This window comes from Cebus imitator, unplaced genomic scaffold (assembly GCF_001604975.1).
Source record: "Cebus imitator isolate Cc_AM_T3 unplaced genomic scaffold, Cebus_imitator-1.0 Scaffold129, whole genome shotgun sequence".
Lineage (NCBI taxonomy): Eukaryota > Metazoa > Chordata > Mammalia > Primates > Cebidae > Cebus > Cebus imitator.
This window is the reverse complement of record NW_016107444.1, coordinates 179,791-194,561: the sequence shown is the minus strand read 5'-3', so window position 1 is coordinate 194,561 and position 14,771 is coordinate 179,791. Positions and strand designations below refer to the sequence as shown.

The following is a 14,771-nucleotide window of genomic DNA, read 5'->3' as shown; positions in this document are numbered from 1 at the left end:
GGGTTTATGTGGTTCTCCCGCCTCAGACTCCTGAGTAGCTGGGATTACAGGCACCTGCCATCATGCCCAGCTAATTTTTGTATTTTTGTAGAGATAGGATTTTACCATGTTGGCCAGGCTGGTCTTGAACTCCTGACCTCAGGTGATCCGCCTGCCTCAGCCTCCCAAAGTGCTGGGATTACAGGTGTGAACCACCGCGCCCTGCCAGGGTCCAGTCTTTACTCAGCACTCCACTGCCTCCCTCAGTTTATCAGAGGTAGAGTTGATTGGTGCAGGTGAAATGCTGATTGGTGGCTTCCTGGAGGAAGTGACGCCTGACAGGGTAAGGAAAAGGCACTCCTGAGGGAGAAATATACAGGGACCTGGACTGAGCCTGTCTGGGGACAAGGACCCATCTCCTCTTCCACCTCCTTGGGTGGGACTGGGACGACCAGCCATGCCTGGGGTATGGCCTCCAGGAGCCCTTGAAGGGCCTGGGAGAGGCTGCAGAGCAGTGGACTGTGTCAGGTCCCCAGGGGCTATAGCAGGTGGGCCCATGAAATAGCTCCCAACTCACACAAGGTGGCTGCTGGGACCTCATGACAAAGGAGGGTCCTGGGCCTTGGGAATGTGCTGCTGGGCAGCCGGGGCTGGCCCTCAGTGACAGTCTCCCCTTCCCAGGCTGTACGTGCTGAAGCTGTCAGACGACATCGGGAACTTTGGGGAGGTGCGGCTGCCTCTCCTTGGCTGCCTCGGTGTCTCCTGGGTGGTCGTCTTTCTCTGCCTCATCCGAGGTGTCAAGTCTTCAGGGAAAGCAAGTACCCCTCCCCCAGCGGGATCTGTGCCCACCCAAAAAGGCCCTGCCCCCGCCTGGGTTGTGTGTGTGTTGCAGGGAGGGAATGCTGAAGGGACTCTGGAGAGGGAGAGGGACGAGGGGCTGGTGGTGATTAGGGAGCCAGGGTGGTGGTGCCCGGGGCAGGGGAGAGCCTGGAAGAGTCCATGGAGCCCTCTCTTGCCAGGTGGTGTACTTCACGGCCACGTTCCCCTACGTGGTGCTGACCATCCTGTTTGTCCGTGGAGTGACTCTGGAGGGAGCCTTCACAGGCATCATGTACTACCTAACCCCACAGTGGGACAAGATCCTGGAGGCCAAGGTGGGATGTGAGGGAAACTGGAAGGGGGTCAGGGAGGGCCCGGGGAGGTGCCTGCCTCTGCCCACAGCTCCTCACCCGCCCGTCCTCCCTGCAGGTGTGGGGTGATGCGGCCTCCCAGATCTTCTACTCGCTGGGCTGTGCATGGGGAGGCCTCATCACCATGGCCTCCTACAACAAGTTCCACAACAACTGCTACCGGTGAGCGCTCCTGCCAGCCTGAGGCCGCCCCTCCCTGCCCTCTCTGCAGCCTAATCCCAGCTCCAGTGCCCCCGGAGCCCACCAGGCCTCCTTTCCCCTCATGGCCTTGAGGTTCTAGGAACACTGGTTCTGGATAAAGTTGTTTATCCATTCTGCAAGTTGTTGCAGAATGGGGAGAGAGGCTTAGGCAGGAGAGAGAAGAGTGATGGGGAGTCCCAGGGGTCTGTGAGGACCAGGCAGCTCAGGCTCACTTAAAAATGCCCAGAACAGATCAGAAGAGGAGCTGGGGACCAGGCTCAGTGCTTCACACCGTAATCCCAGCACTTTGAGAGGCCAAGGCAGAAGGATCACTTGAGCCCAGGAATTCAAGACAAGCCTGGGCAACATAGTGAGACCCCCATCTTTCTTTACAAAACATAAAAATGAAAATTAGCTGGGTGTGGTGACACATACCTGTAGTCTCAGCTACTCAGGAGGCTGGGGCGGGGGGATTGCTTGAGACCAAGAGATCAAGGCTACAGTGAGCTGATAGCACCACTGCCCTCCAGCCTGGGCAGCAGAGTGAGACTCTGTCTCCCACCCCAAAAAAAGGAGCTGGGGATGCCTTTGTTTCTAGAACTTTCCCTGTCTCCATGTCTCCTCTTGGCCCAAACTGGGGAGAGGGGAGCTGAACTCTCTCTGTTTTCCTCCCCATCAGGGACAGTGTCATCATCAGCATCACCAACTGTGCCACCAGTGTCTATGCTGGCTTTGTCATCTTCTCCATCCTTGGCTTCATGGCCAATCACCTGGGCGTGGACGTGTCCCATGTGGCAGACCACGGCCCTGGCCTGGCCTTTGTGGCTTACCCCGAGGCCCTGACGCTGCTTCCCATCTCCCCGCTGTGGTCTCTGCTCTTCTTCTTCATGCTGATCCTGCTGGGGCTGGGCACTCAGGTACAAGGTGTGGGACGTGGGCCAGAGGGTTGGGGAAGGGAGGGGACAGGAACAAGGGGCAGGTCCCCGATCTGACAGCCACATCTTACAGTTTTGCCTCCTGGAGACGCTGGTCACAGCCATTGTGGATGAGGTGGGGAATGAGTGGATCCTACAGAGAAAGACATATGTGACCTTGGGCGTGGCTGTGGCTGGCTTCCTGCTGGGCATCCCCCTCACCAGCCAGGTAAGAGCTGAGTAAGGGAAGGGCTGCGCCAGAGTTGCCAGGACGTGTGGGGAAGGTGGGGGAGCCCGGGCTGCAGGCGCCTCCCACAGCTGCCCGCTGTTCCCCAGGCAGGCATCTACTGGCTGCTGCTGATGGACAACTACGCGGCCAGCTTCTCCTTGGTGGTCATCTCCTGCATCATGTGTGTGGCCATCATGTACATCTACGGTGAGCACTTGAGCCTCCGGCCTTCCATGGCCTGGTCCCTGGCCCGCCCACTCTGTCCTGTGGGCCTGCTGACCCCCCTCTCTCCAGGGCACCGGAACTACTTCCAGGACATCCAGATGATGCTGGGATTCCCACCGCCCCTCTTCTTTCAGATCTGCTGGCGCTTCGTCTCTCCTGCCATCATCTTCGTGAGTTCCCTGGCCAGATCCTCCCACCCCCCCTGCCCTTTGGCCATATGTCCTTCTTTTGGGACCCAGCGAGGGGAGAGCAGAAACCCCTGCACCTGGTTGGAGCTCCACACCCATGACTCTGGAGGCTGAGGGAGGTTGGAGAGAGCTGGAGAGGCATGTGGAGACTCAGCGCCACCTGGGCCCTGGCCTCGGGTTAGGAGGGAGTGCCGCAGCCTGTATTTGACTGCAGACATTGCTTAGGCTTGGAGGGGGAAAGTGGCTGGTGGCAGCTCTCTCCCTGGCGTTCCTGCCTGGCACCCCTGAGTATCAGGAGTCAGTACTGATAGCGTGTCAGCCTCTGCCTGCTGGCCTCACTTCCCGTCCCTCTAGGGAGAGTGTTCCAGGGGCTTGGCAATGTGGTGGGAACCAGCATTCCAGCAGCAGCCCAAGGACAGTAGACCAGGCTGTAGGAGTCAGATGTCAGCTCTGCATGGTGGCAACTTTGCAAGCCTTCCAGGCAGTGAGGTGGGGTGGCTTGGGAGGGGGAGTTCCAGGTTTTATGAATATTCAACAGCTGAGAAACTCCCATCAGGGTGCCAAATTGGTGAAAAGAATCCACCATGGAAGGAAGCAGGCACTTTCCACACACCGTTCCCATGTAACCCATGATACAGCTCTCCTAGATGTCATTGTTATCCCCATTTTAAAGATGAGGAAACTGAGGCACAGAGATGTTAAGTAATTGGCCCATGGTCACACAGCTAATAAGAAGTAGAGCTGGCCAGGAGCAGTGGCTCACGCCTGTAATCCCAGCACTCTCAGAGGCCAAGGCGGGCGGATCATGAGGTCAGGAGTTCGAGACCATCCTGGCTAAAACGGTGGAACCCCGTCTCTACTAAAAATACAGTTAGCTGGGCGTGGTAGCACATGCTTGTAATCCTAGCTACTCTGGAGTCTGAGGCAGGAGAATCTCTTAAACCCAGGAGGCGGAGGTTGCAGTGAGCCAAGATCATGCCACTGCACTCCAGCCTGGGCGACGGAGCGAGACTCTGTCTCAAATAAAAAAACACAAACAAAAAAAGAAGTAGAGCCATGATTCAAATCAGGTAGTCCAATTTCAAGCCTGCACGCTGGGCCAGTGCCACACTAGAACCACCTCTGCAGGAGGGAGGAAGGGTCCAGGGGCTAAAACCATATGACTTGGCTCCTTCCTGTTTGGGATGGGATTCGGGGAAGGCAGGTATTGACAGTGGAATGGTCACTCCACAGAGGACAGGCAGGGCCACCTCTGAGTGACAGTCAGAGGGCTGGCCCAGTGGCCAGGGCAGTGTTCGGAGCCACACTCTTGTCATGTTCAATGCCTCGGTGGCACAGGGGGCTCAGCCCCAGACTTCCCCTGTGGCTCATGTTTCTGAATAAAGGCCTGTGGAGGGCTGGGGCCTCCCCTTATAGGGTATGGGATGTTCCCAAGCCTGGCACAGGCTCCCCCTCTGGCCACTGGCCCAGCTTTGAAACAGGAGGAGCGGAAGTCTCAGTGGTGGGAGGCTAGGGAGGGCAGGCACCACCACCGCAGAATGCCGTGACCTCTGGGGCTGTGGCCCGAGGGAAGCTCAGCCTTCTCGGCTCAGAGGGTCTCCCAGCATTCAGACGAGACTGACGTCCTGGGGAGAGACCAGGGGCACCTGCCAAGGGCAGTGGGGAGGAAGGAAACAAGCAAAGAAGGGTCTGTTGGGGCCTCAGCTGGGATCTGATCCACAAGATCGAGGCACAGTGGGCAGGCCCTTCCCATGCCCAGGAAGCAGGCCGGAGTTGCCTTTAGGGAAACCTAGAGTATTCCCTTTGGGGTAACTCCAGCCTGGCTTTCTGGGCTGTTGTGTTTTCTCTGGGGGCTTTCCTTGTTCATATTTCTGAAAAGCTCTTTTTGACAAACTCCACCATTCCGTCAGCTCAAATGAGGGATCTGTCCACACGGGGGTCAGGATCTGTTCCATTCGGGAAATCTATTATAGGCTCCCAGTGTGTGCAGCATCCCAGGGGGACCGTCCAGTTTGGATGTGGGTCTTGCATTCTAGAATATGGCCCTGTGCTCCAGGACGTGGCTGGGGGCTCAGGAGGAGGGTGCTGGGACACCCGCCCCCGCCCACCACCGCCTGCTTTCACTCCTTTTGTTGCTGCAGCCACGTTTGATTTCCAGTCTCACCCATCTCTTTCCAAAGACTCCCTAGAGCACCACGGCCTGACATTCACCATTTCCAGCCTGGGGAGCTTCCCTGGGCTGAATGTCACTATCCGCGGTAGTGACATTCAGAGGGTAGCTTCGCCCTACCCTCTTCCATCTTTCTCTGCCTGTCCGAACACATCAGTTCAAATCAACACAAGAGACTGTGCCAGGCACTGTAGTGGGCACTGCACACCCAGAGCTGATGCCATGCCAGGAGCTCTCAGGTCTATGGAAACATTAAAACCAGTAACTCTAAGGGAAGCAGATGGAAAATACCATGGAGAGGACCTGCAGAAGGAAATAGGGGAAATCTGGGATGGCTGCTTGAAGGAGAGGGCACTGGCATAGGGTTTGGCAGAGGAAGATGCAGAGGATGATTCCCCAGAATAAACGAAGAGAGGGTGGGAACACTGGGTGTGACTGAAATATCGAGGGCGGGATAGTGTGGCCAGCAGGACAATTTGAGGTCACACTGCCAGCTGACAGCCTAAAGGCCCAGGATGTGGCCTTACTTTAGTGGGCCACAGGGAGCCATAGCGAGTCTTTGAGCAGAGCTGACTGACTTCCAAAGGCAGTAGCTGCTTGACTGCTCTCGAGCCAGGTCAGGACTGTGGTGAAAACAGACTTCTCCTGCCAGTCTTCCCGCCCACAGTGCCCCAGGCCCCTGGCCCCACCCACTTCTTCCACGGCCCAGATGTTGACAGCTGTCTGTTCTGCCCAAATCCCCTTCTAGTTTGGGAACCAGAGAGGAAAGGGTGCTGGTGGAGGGCTGGCCTGGGGTCTGGGCTCTGGGCCGGCCTGATACCCACTCCCACCCCACCCCCATGCAGTTTATTCTAGTCTTCACTGTGATCCAGTACCGGCCGATCACCTACAACCACTACCAGTACCCAGGCTGGGCTGTGGCCATCGGCTTCCTCATGGCTCTGTCCTCCGTCCTCTGCATCCCCCTCTACGCCATATTCCGGCTCTGCCGCACAGACGGGGACACCCTCCTCCAGGTGAGGGCGGGGGCAGGCTGGGTAGCCAGGCAAAATGGGAGGGGCCTGCTGGAAGGGGCTTAAGGGCTCCCTCCTCACGTGCCCTGTCCCTGTGCCCCATGCCCACCTCATGCAGCGTTTGAAAAATGCCACAAAGCCAAGCAGAGACTGGGGCCCGGCCCTCCTGGAGCACCGGACTGGGCGCTATGCCCCCACCATAGCCCCTTCTCCTGAGGATGGCTTCGAGGTCCAGCCGCTGCACCCGGACAAGGCCCAGATCCCCATCGTGGGCAGTAACGGCTCCAGCCGCCTCCAGGACTCCCGGATATGAGCACAGCTGCCAGGGGAGTGGCCCTACCCCCACCCCGTGCTCCCACCGCAGAGACTGGTGAGGCAGAGGACACGTGTCTCTGTCTGCTCCCTGCCACGTCCTGGCCAGGATGGCTGCTGTCACCCTGGTCACCACTGCTAGTGCAGTCATTTGTGCTCGTGTCCCCAGTGTTTACACGTCCTCTGGATGCCAAGATGGCAGCTGGGGGTGGGGGCGGGGATGGAGGGTTGCTGGTAGGTCCAAAGCACTTTGGAGAGGTCTTGGGCCAGGTCCCCAGTGGCCTGAGGGACTTTACGTGGCCTCTGATACCCTTATACTCTGCCCTGAGCTGAGGTTCTGGATGGGCCCCCAGCTGTCTCCTTCCCGGGCCTCCAGCTCCATGACTAGCATTCCTGCCCTCACAGCAGACCCCAGCCTCTGCCAGGCACATTTGGCTCCTCCTCCTTAGGGGCAGGGTAAGGGCGGGGGCTGCAGTGTTACTCGTCAGGCTGTGCTGCCCAGCCCTGCTGATCTGTGTAATTATTTTTGTAAAAATTGTGTTGTCTGTGGTCGCCACCTCTTCACCCCAGCCTCTGGCCCAGTCTGTCTTCCAGGCCTGCCTGCACCTCACTGGGCTGCTCCAGGGCCTCTGCCCCTCATTCCAGCCCTGGCTGTCAGGCCCAGCCAGCAGAGGCCCGTGACCCAGCAGCCTGCCCAAAGCATTTGTTTCTGGGGCATGGGGCAGGGGCTGTTCCACAGGAGGTCTGAGCCCATCCCCCCAGGGAAGGGGAGCCTGCACACTCCCCTCACCCTCCCTCTACCAGGCTAAAGGCCCAGTCTTCCCAAATGTGCTGCCCTCATTCATGTGCCAAATGGCCACAGCCCACGTGCCCTTCCCCTCTCTGGAGCATGAGCTCCTTCTGAGGTGTCTGAAGCCCTGAAGTGTCCATTTGTCCGTCCTCTGTGCAGTGACAGCCCCAGCCACGCCACCTCTGATCCTCTGTAGCAATAACGGTGCACTGCCCATCCCTGCCCATCGTGCACCACTAGCATTTTAAAGTCCATAGATTTTAATGAAATTTCTATTCCTGTCTCTGAGTGGCTGCTGTGTTTTGTCTGGGTCCCCCAGGGGACAAGAGTCAGGCTGGAATGGAACCTCTGTCTTCCAGGCCTTTGTGGAGGCTTGGGAGGAGAAAGGCCAAAGGCTTTGATGATTGGGAGAGATGCCGGGCCATCAGCTCCAGACACCAAGGATCTGAGAGGGTAGGGCAAGGGCCAGACAGATGAACAGCCTTGGGGTCCTGGCGAGAGCTCATCCAAGACCAGATCTGAAGCTGGCTGGGCCAAGGCAGCTGAGGTGGCAGCGGCAGATGGGCACGTCCTGGCATAAGCTGGAGCCCACTTGGTGACCAGCCCTTCAGGCTGGGGCCTGGGGTGCTGCGCTGGATGTGGGCGTGGAAACTGGCCTTTCCCTGGGGCTGTACTGAAGCTGCCGTCCCCAGCGGTGGATGGCTGCCTGGCCTCGAGGTCGAGGGCAGCGCTCCAGAGGAGGTGCAGGCAGGTGGCACTGGAGAGGGGCAGCCCGAACTCTAGCAGCCCCGCAGAGGCAAGGCAGGGGGCTGAGGCCCTGCATGGAGGACCCCAAGGGCCGCTGCCTGGACAGGAAGGAGTAACTGTTGGGGGTGGTGGTCTGATCTTTCAGTCCTCTCTGCCCCGTGTCTACTGCTGTGGTTTACCTGCGGTTGGGAGACACGTGAGAAGGCCTCACAGATACCCACAGCTCCTGCTCCATGGCCTTCTTCTGTTCCCTTAGCTCTGAAAGAGAGATTCAGCTAAGACTGCCCAGCTCTTCTAGGGTGTGTACAAGTATGGGGCGGGAGCAGGAGGCGTGGTGTTCTGAGGCCTGCTCTGTGTCCTCACCTGCCAGGGTGGGCTCCAAGGCTGCCTCAGAGGGGTGGCAAGGCCTCATATACTCCTCTTCCAGGCAACGCTGCAGGGAGAGCTGCATCAGTGCCCAGACTCAAGGCGGATGGGGCAAAGCAGCGATCCCCAGGGCAGGCCCATCCAGCCCCTTCAGCCCATCCACCGTGAGGGCAGCCCTGTTCTTGAGGGAACACCAGCCCTACGGAAGAGCTGAGTTTGGCAAGACAGTGGTTGGGCCTGTACCCAGACTTAGGTAAAGGAAGGAGGCAAAAGACCTGGGTGGGGCCAATCCAATAAGTTAACCTAAAACGGTTGGCCCTGGCCTTAAGGGCTCACCTAGAATCCTGGCCCTCTAGGATTTTGGAAGTGCACACGAGCGCACACCCATGAGAAATGGACACAGGACTCATACCGCCTGTACATGAATCTGTGTACGCACAAGGTACATAGATCTCACCCAGGTGAGAAGCGTGAGTGTCTATGCTCAGCAGTGAGGCTTGGGGCAGGGCCCAGGGCTGCAGCTCACCTGCAGGATGGGGATCTCCCTCTCCAAGGTGTGACACTCCTCCTCCAGAAGGCCCCTGGGACATGAGGGAGCAGCAGCCAGAACCCGAGACACAGGACCAGGGCTCAGCTGAGTCCACCACAAGGTCCCAACCTGCAGCCTCAGCAGGAGCCCCACCCAGCCCCATCCTTCCTCAGCCCATACTGCCCTCTGACTTCTGGCCCCTGCCAGGCTTTCTGAGCAGGAAGTGTCTTCTCGCCTGCCTCACCCTGGCAGGCATCCTTCTCTCTTTCACACTTCTGCACTGTGATTCTTCCTGCCTCCATCTTCCCTCACTTCCACTGCTTAAAATCCTCCGGGGCTACCCCCTGTGTCAGGATATTTTTATTTATTTTTGAGTCAGGGTCTTGCTCTGCCACCCATCGTGATTCACTGTAGCCTTGCCCTCCCGGGCTCAATCAATCCTCTCTCACCTCAGCCTCCCAAGTAGCTGGTACAGGCGTGCACCATCATGCCCAACTAATTTTTGTATTTGTTTTGGTAGAGATGGGGTTTTGCCATGTTGCCCAAGCTGGTCTCGAACTCCTGGGCCCAAGTGATCCTCTTGCCCCGGCCTCCCAGATTGCTGGGATTCTAGGCATGCATCACCATGCTTGGCCACGGCATCTGTACCTGGCTGCTTACCAAGAGCAACCTCGGGCCGGGCGCGGTGGCTCAAGCCTGTAATCCCAGCACTTTGGGAGGCCGAGGCGCGTGGATCACAAGGTCAAGAGATCGAGATCATCCTGGTCAACATGGTGAAACCCCGTCTCTACTAAAACTACAAAAAATTAGCTGGGCATGGTGGCGCGTGTCTGTAGTCCCAGCTACTCAGGAGGCTGAGGCAGGAGAATTGCCTGAACCCAGGAGGCGGAGGTTGCGGTGAGCCGAGATCGCGCCATTGCACTCCAGCCTGGGCAACAAGAGTGAAACTCCGTCTCAAAAAAAAAAAAAAAAAAAAAAAAAAGAGCAACCTCACTAGCTCTGCAGCAGCCAGCGCTTTCCACCTCTCAGCCTTACGCACATGGGTCTCCCTGCCAGGTGTACTACCCTCCTCCTCTTTCACAATCCCAGCACCTCAAGATCCATCCCTGCTTCCACCCCTGCCTACACACACGCAGGTGCCCCTGGGCCTCACCTCAGGTGTCTGGCCACCTGGTCAATGTTGGACACGTTCAGTTGGTCCTTGATGATGCTGAGGTCTCTGTGACTGCTGCAGGCAGTGAAGTCAACATCATTCTCCCCATGTTGCTCACCCCAGGCCTTCAGAACCCAACATCACTTCTCCTAGACAACTGTTTCTTTTCTCATAAAGGCAATATAATACAGTGCAAAGAGTAAGAGTTTGGGAACTTAGGTTTGCAAATGAGCTCTGCCACCCTTCGTTGTGTGTGACTTCAGGCAAATCACTTATCCCTTCTGAGCTTTAGTTTCTTCTTTTTCATTTGTCTTTTTTTTCTTTTTTAAGCCAGTCAAATTTAGCAGTGGGGGGTTGTATACCAAATAGTGACACTAATGTTAATAAGTTCTGATAACCCACTACCATCGGACCAGCCTTTTTTTTTTTTTTTTTTTAGACAACATCTTGCTCTGTTGCCCAGGTTGAGTGCAGTGGTACCATCTTGGCTCACTGCAGCCTCGACCTCCTGGGCTTAAGTGCTCTTGCCACATCAGCCTCCTGAGTAGCTGGGACTACAGGTGCACATAACCACACCCGTTTAATTTTTTTGCACAGACGGGATCTCACTATGTTGCCCAAGGTTTTTTTTTTCTTTTGAGACAGGGTCTCTGTCACCCAGGTTGGAGTACACAGGTGCGATCATAGCTCACTGCAGCCCCGAATTCCTGAGCTCAAGCAATTATCCTACCTTAGCCTCCCAAGTAGCTGGGAATACATGTGTGTACCATCACACCTGGCTATTTGTTTTTTCACTTTTTGTAGAGATGGGGTCTCCCTATGTTACCCAGGCTGATCTCAAACTCCTGGCCTCAAGCCATCCTCCCACATCAGCTTCCTAACGTGCTGGGATTACAGGCATGAGCCACTGTGCCTGGCCTTTAATTTCTTCTTGTGCAAAATGGAGACTTTGCCCACCTCCTCAGGCTGTGTGAGGATCAGAATAAGAATAAGAAGTTGCTGCCATCCACTCATGAACATTTATCTCACTCAGTCCCAGCTACAAATGTAAATACCATTTGTAGCCCTCCCCTTCAGCTCTCCCTGCCTCCCTAGCCCAGCCCTCACTCCTGTTCTCTAGGCCAGAGGAACAACTGCCTGCTGGACATGGCCTCCTTTCTTCCTTCTTCCTACAAAGCTCTTCTCTCTTTCATCTCCCTGAAAACTGCTCCTCATACTACAACACACAGATCAAACCACTTTCTCCAGGAAGCTTTGCCTGTCTCCAGGCTAGGCAGGTGTCTCCTCTGGGTTTCAGTAGCCCTCATGTGCAGATCTTTATCACAAGTGGCTGTGAAAGTCTCCAGCCCTTGACTGGAATCTCCTCCATGGAGCCAGGTGCAACCCACCAGTTGCCTGGGGCCCTCTGCCAAGCAGGGACAGGTCCCTCTCTCCTACCATCAGTTTACCTGGGCACACCACCTCTCATCTGGAATACCTCCTGTTCTGGCAAATCACACCTGGGCTCCTCCAAGGCAAAGCGCAGGACCCTGGGGCTATACTTGACCCAAGCTTGGGCCTGATCCCTGCAGAAAGTGCACAGGAAGGAAGGTGGGAGGCTTCTTTCCGGAAACTACAGAAAAGGCAACCCTGGCTCCTTGTTAGGGGCAGGGCTAGCCCACCTGATGTCTGGGGAAGGGGGTCCAGGCCTGAGGTTCTCACCTGCCCTCAAAGATCGCTTTGTGGCGGAGACCCTGGAGCAACTGCCGGAGTTCCTGGCGCACGAGGTCCTTTAGGAGAGGCGGTGGTGCCAGAAGAGAAGAGGGGTCAGAGATGGGGCGGGAGCTGGGGGCTTGAGAGGATCGAGCCTCTTGGAGCAGTGCCCGTAACATCGCCACCTGCAAGGAGAGCTGGGATACCTTGCGACTGGGAAGAGGGTGACCGGAATGGTGGGGGCTAGAGGAATGAGGGGGACGGCGGAGTCAAACGAGAGAGGGCCAGGACAGTGAGACCCGATAGGATCTCGGGAGTTACCCAGCAGGGCCAGGGATCCGCAGGAGGTGGGAAATCACCGAGTCTTGGTGCAGGCCAGGGGCGTGGCCCACCTTCCCTCTCCCCACCTCCGCCCGCAGCTCCAGGCTAAGGTCCACCGCCGCCTCCCCCAGAATGCTCTTCACTTCAGGTCGCTCCTGGAGTGGAACGTGCTCCTCCACCAGCTCCCACAGCGATGGGGAGTGCCGGAGCATGGCCCACCCGCGCCGCCGTCCCCGACTCAGACCTACGGGGCCGCAGATCAGAGTGCTGGAAGAACCGCGGACCCGCCAGCCACGCCCACCAAGCTCCGCCCCTCCACGGCCCCGCCCCCTCCCAAGTCCCACTCAAGCTCTGCCGCAGGTCCCCTCGGCTGGGATTACCCCATCCAGCGCCGCCAGTCCTGGGCGCTCTCTTCTACCCGGCTTTTGGCCGACTGGGAGGCCTCGGACCCAGAAGCCGGGCAGTGGGAACCAGGAACCTATCCCCACCTCTCCTGCGTGGCCATCACCCGGGAAACCACGCTGCGACTCTAGGCCCCGCCCCCTCCCGCGCTCAGTCCGGCCAGTGGCGCGTGCTGGCTGGGATTTCAGACTCACCGCGTTGCTCCACCGAGGCCTGACCCCAAGCGCCTTGGGCTCGGCCCTGGGCACCTTTAGTCCTCAGGGAACGTATTAAGACCTGAGAAATCTGCGCCTCCTGGTTTGTTACTTCGTCGCCTCCACTAGCCCGGAGGCAGTGCAAGGACAAACTTCCCCTTAAGGCCGGTGGAAGCCTAGGGAGTGGCAACGCTTGGAGAACCCGGACGGCACGGGTCAGGTTTACTTGGGCAAAATACCCCAAGCACCCTTCCACCACAAAACACCCAGGGTAACCATGTTCAGGGACCCGACCCCCACCCCCAGACAGACAAGGGAGCTGCTCCATTCACGTTTTTTACTAAAGCACCCACACAAGTTTCTGTGCAATGTACAAACATGAGCCGGCCCTGGGGCTCCTGCCTCCTCTCTGAGACAGGGAGGCGGGAACCAGACTTACTGATCCAAGCCCCACACGCCTCCCATGCAAAGGCCAAACCCAAGATCCCAGGCAGCGACACAGCATCCCCTCTGGTCCCCTCCTGGGGCTGCTCCTCATCAGGGGGCGCACCAAAGCTTGCCCCCTGCAATGTTGAATGAAAAAGGTTTCCCCTCCCCTGGGAGCAAGGGGGTTCCCAAGATCTGAGAATTCCCCCTGGAAGAGACACTGCCCCCTAGACATACCTCCCACCCTTCCAGGCCCTAGGGGACTCAAGGGGGGGAAACTGAGGCACAGAGAGGTAGAGTGACCTAGCCCAGGCCACTCCGCGAGGCAGTGCAGGGGCTGGCCCGACCCTGACAGTGACTGGGGCTGGGCTAGGGGGAGGGGATCAGGAAGGAGGGTTGACTCCAAAGAGGGCCACACTTGAAGAGCCTGCCCAGGCAGGAGGCCCCTCAAAGTGGGTTCTGAAACTTCCAGGTGTAGCTAGGAGGCCTACTGAAGACCCTCAGAAAACAGAGCCCACAGTCTCAGTCCTGGAGGTCCTCCACAGAGCAGCTGCCAGCCAGGCTGTGGTCAGTCCTCTGGCAGGCAATCCTCGGCACCAAGAGCCTCTGTCCATTGGTGTCAGCCCCGAGGGGGCCATGACGGGGGCCGCCCAATGTCCACTGTGATATTGGTGAAGAGTGGTTGCCGAGACACCTCCAAAACCTGGTACCGCACGGACCCAATGCCATCCCGCTTCATGGTCAGCTTCGTGTTTTGAATCTTGGTAAACCTAGATAGGAAGGAAATGGTCTGTATCAGAGCACTGTAAACTAAATATAAAATCCTACACCCCCCAACCAACTAAATGGACCCCCTGTTGGCCAAGGGGACCCCAGAGAAACTTTAAAAACAGAGTTTCCAGCCATGATGGGAAGGGACGTCAAACATGCCTTGTTATTCCCACACCCTTCTGCAATTTAGACACAACAAATGACCAGCATTAATGTCAGAGATCACAAAACTGACAGAAGGCATTCTTTGTGTCAATAAGACACCTAATTATAAATAGGACCTAAAGCCACGCCAGGCAAGGGTTAAGTCATGCACCCCTGCACTTAACAGGCTATGCTCTAACTGCCACAAGGGTTTTCTTTTTCTGTGGCAGCTAAACAAGTACTGGACTTGAGATAACCAATATTAAAACAACTTGCACAATGTGGTAATATATTAAAGCTAAAAATAATAGGGAAAAAAAACAATTTGCAGCTCACCCACTGCCAGACAGATGCTGACCCCTCTGCCCCTGTTCTCCAAGCCATAACTATAGCTTTGGTGGGACAAGAGACTGATATCAATAACCTTCAGTCCATCTACCATGGACTGGTTCTAGCCAGTTTACGGAGGCTGCACACTTGAGTGCTTCTGTCTTTTTGACAGACAGGGCCTAATGGCCTAACTGCAATATATTTAAATATTAAGCCTCCACCCTAAGGTGAACAAAGGTGGTATAAAACATGCATATCTGTTCAATATGCGTATGTCAGGACCCCTTCCATGAATATTCATAGCTCCTCTGATAATCTGTTGACCAATCCATTCAACTAAAATTCCTATCTTACTCCTCTGTCCCTCAAAGTGCCTGTTAAGGCTTTGGCTTGAGGCTCTTCTTCCAAGTCAGTGGGATGGCCAGTCTGCAGGTTGTAACCCTTTATAAAGGAGAAATAAAATATCCTTTTCAAAGTTATTGATCCAGTTTTTTTTTTTTTTTTTT

The 14,771-nt window shown here is 56.6% G+C and overlaps 3 protein-coding genes across 19 annotated transcripts in view; 1 reads left to right on the top strand and 2 right to left on the bottom strand.

Annotated features, from left to right (window-relative positions):
• Positions 1 to 7,478, top strand: part of SLC6A9 (solute carrier family 6 member 9) — a 35,904-nt gene extending 28,426 nt beyond the window's left edge. For 7 of the 9 annotated variants that reach the window (XM_017540719.2, XM_017540722.2, XM_037742839.1 and 4 more), the window contains 9 exons: positions 661 to 793; positions 999 to 1,133; positions 1,228 to 1,331; positions 2,029 to 2,266; positions 2,358 to 2,492; positions 2,600 to 2,699; positions 2,787 to 2,887; positions 5,921 to 6,091; positions 6,207 to 7,472. In XM_017540719.2, the coding sequence (XP_017396208.1) occupies positions 661 to 793; positions 999 to 1,133; positions 1,228 to 1,331; positions 2,029 to 2,266; positions 2,358 to 2,492; positions 2,600 to 2,699; positions 2,787 to 2,887; positions 5,921 to 6,091; positions 6,207 to 6,401 (1,312 nt within the window). In that variant the 3' untranslated portion in view covers positions 6,402 to 7,472. Of the gene's footprint in view, positions 1 to 660; positions 794 to 998; positions 1,134 to 1,227; positions 1,332 to 2,028; positions 2,267 to 2,357; positions 2,493 to 2,599; positions 2,700 to 2,786; positions 2,888 to 5,920; positions 6,092 to 6,206 lie in introns of all 9 variants that reach the window. The other 2 variants (XM_037742836.1, XM_037742837.1) reach the window with 2 other exon arrangements.
• On the bottom strand, positions 7,196 to 12,512 carry CCDC24 (coiled-coil domain containing 24). 8 transcript variants are annotated; one of them, XM_037742843.1, is made up of 9 exons: positions 12,379 to 12,512; positions 12,085 to 12,242; positions 11,687 to 11,862; positions 11,434 to 11,550; positions 9,986 to 10,060; positions 8,830 to 8,884; positions 8,301 to 8,370; positions 8,117 to 8,195; positions 7,196 to 8,031 (listed from the first exon to the last, which is right to left on the bottom strand). In XM_037742843.1, the coding sequence occupies exons 2-9, from the start codon at positions 12,208 to 12,210 to the stop codon at positions 7,242 to 7,244; spliced, it is 1,488 nt and encodes a 495-aa protein (XP_037598771.1). In that variant the 5' UTR covers positions 12,211 to 12,242; positions 12,379 to 12,512; the 3' UTR covers positions 7,196 to 7,241. The 8 variants fall into 8 exon arrangements, with proteins under 8 accessions (XP_037598771.1, XP_017396218.1, XP_017396219.1 ...); XM_017540729.2 differs by having other exon boundaries at positions 7,433 to 8,053; positions 8,301 to 8,394; XM_017540730.2 differs by having other exon boundaries at positions 7,433 to 8,053; positions 8,301 to 8,394; positions 9,986 to 10,057.
• A 402-nt stretch (positions 12,513 to 12,914) lies between these two features.
• The window catches only part of B4GALT2 (beta-1,4-galactosyltransferase 2), a 12,917-nt gene continuing 11,060 nt past the window's right edge, over positions 12,915 to 14,771 (bottom strand). For both annotated transcript variants that reach the window (XM_017540728.1, XM_017540727.2), the window contains exon 7: positions 12,915 to 13,790. In XM_017540728.1, the coding sequence (XP_017396217.1) occupies positions 13,640 to 13,790 (151 nt within the window). In that variant the 3' untranslated portion in view covers positions 12,915 to 13,639. The remainder of the gene's footprint in view (positions 13,791 to 14,771) is intronic.

Excerpts from the sequence above, each read along its gene's own strand:
- CCDC24 (XM_037742843.1), bottom strand. The coding sequence starts at position 12,210 with ATGCTCCGGCACTCCCCATCGCTGTGGGAGCTGGTGGAGGAGCACGTT. Across the intron at positions 8,885-9,985 it reads CAGGTGGCCAGACACCTGAG|GGGCCTTCTGGAGGAGGAGT; the intron begins GTGAGGCCCAGG and ends CTCATGTCCCAG. Across the intron at positions 8,371-8,829 it reads GGGAGATCCCCATCCTGCAG|CGTTGCCTGGAAGAGGAGTA; the intron begins GTGAGCTGCAGC and ends CTCTCCCTGCAG.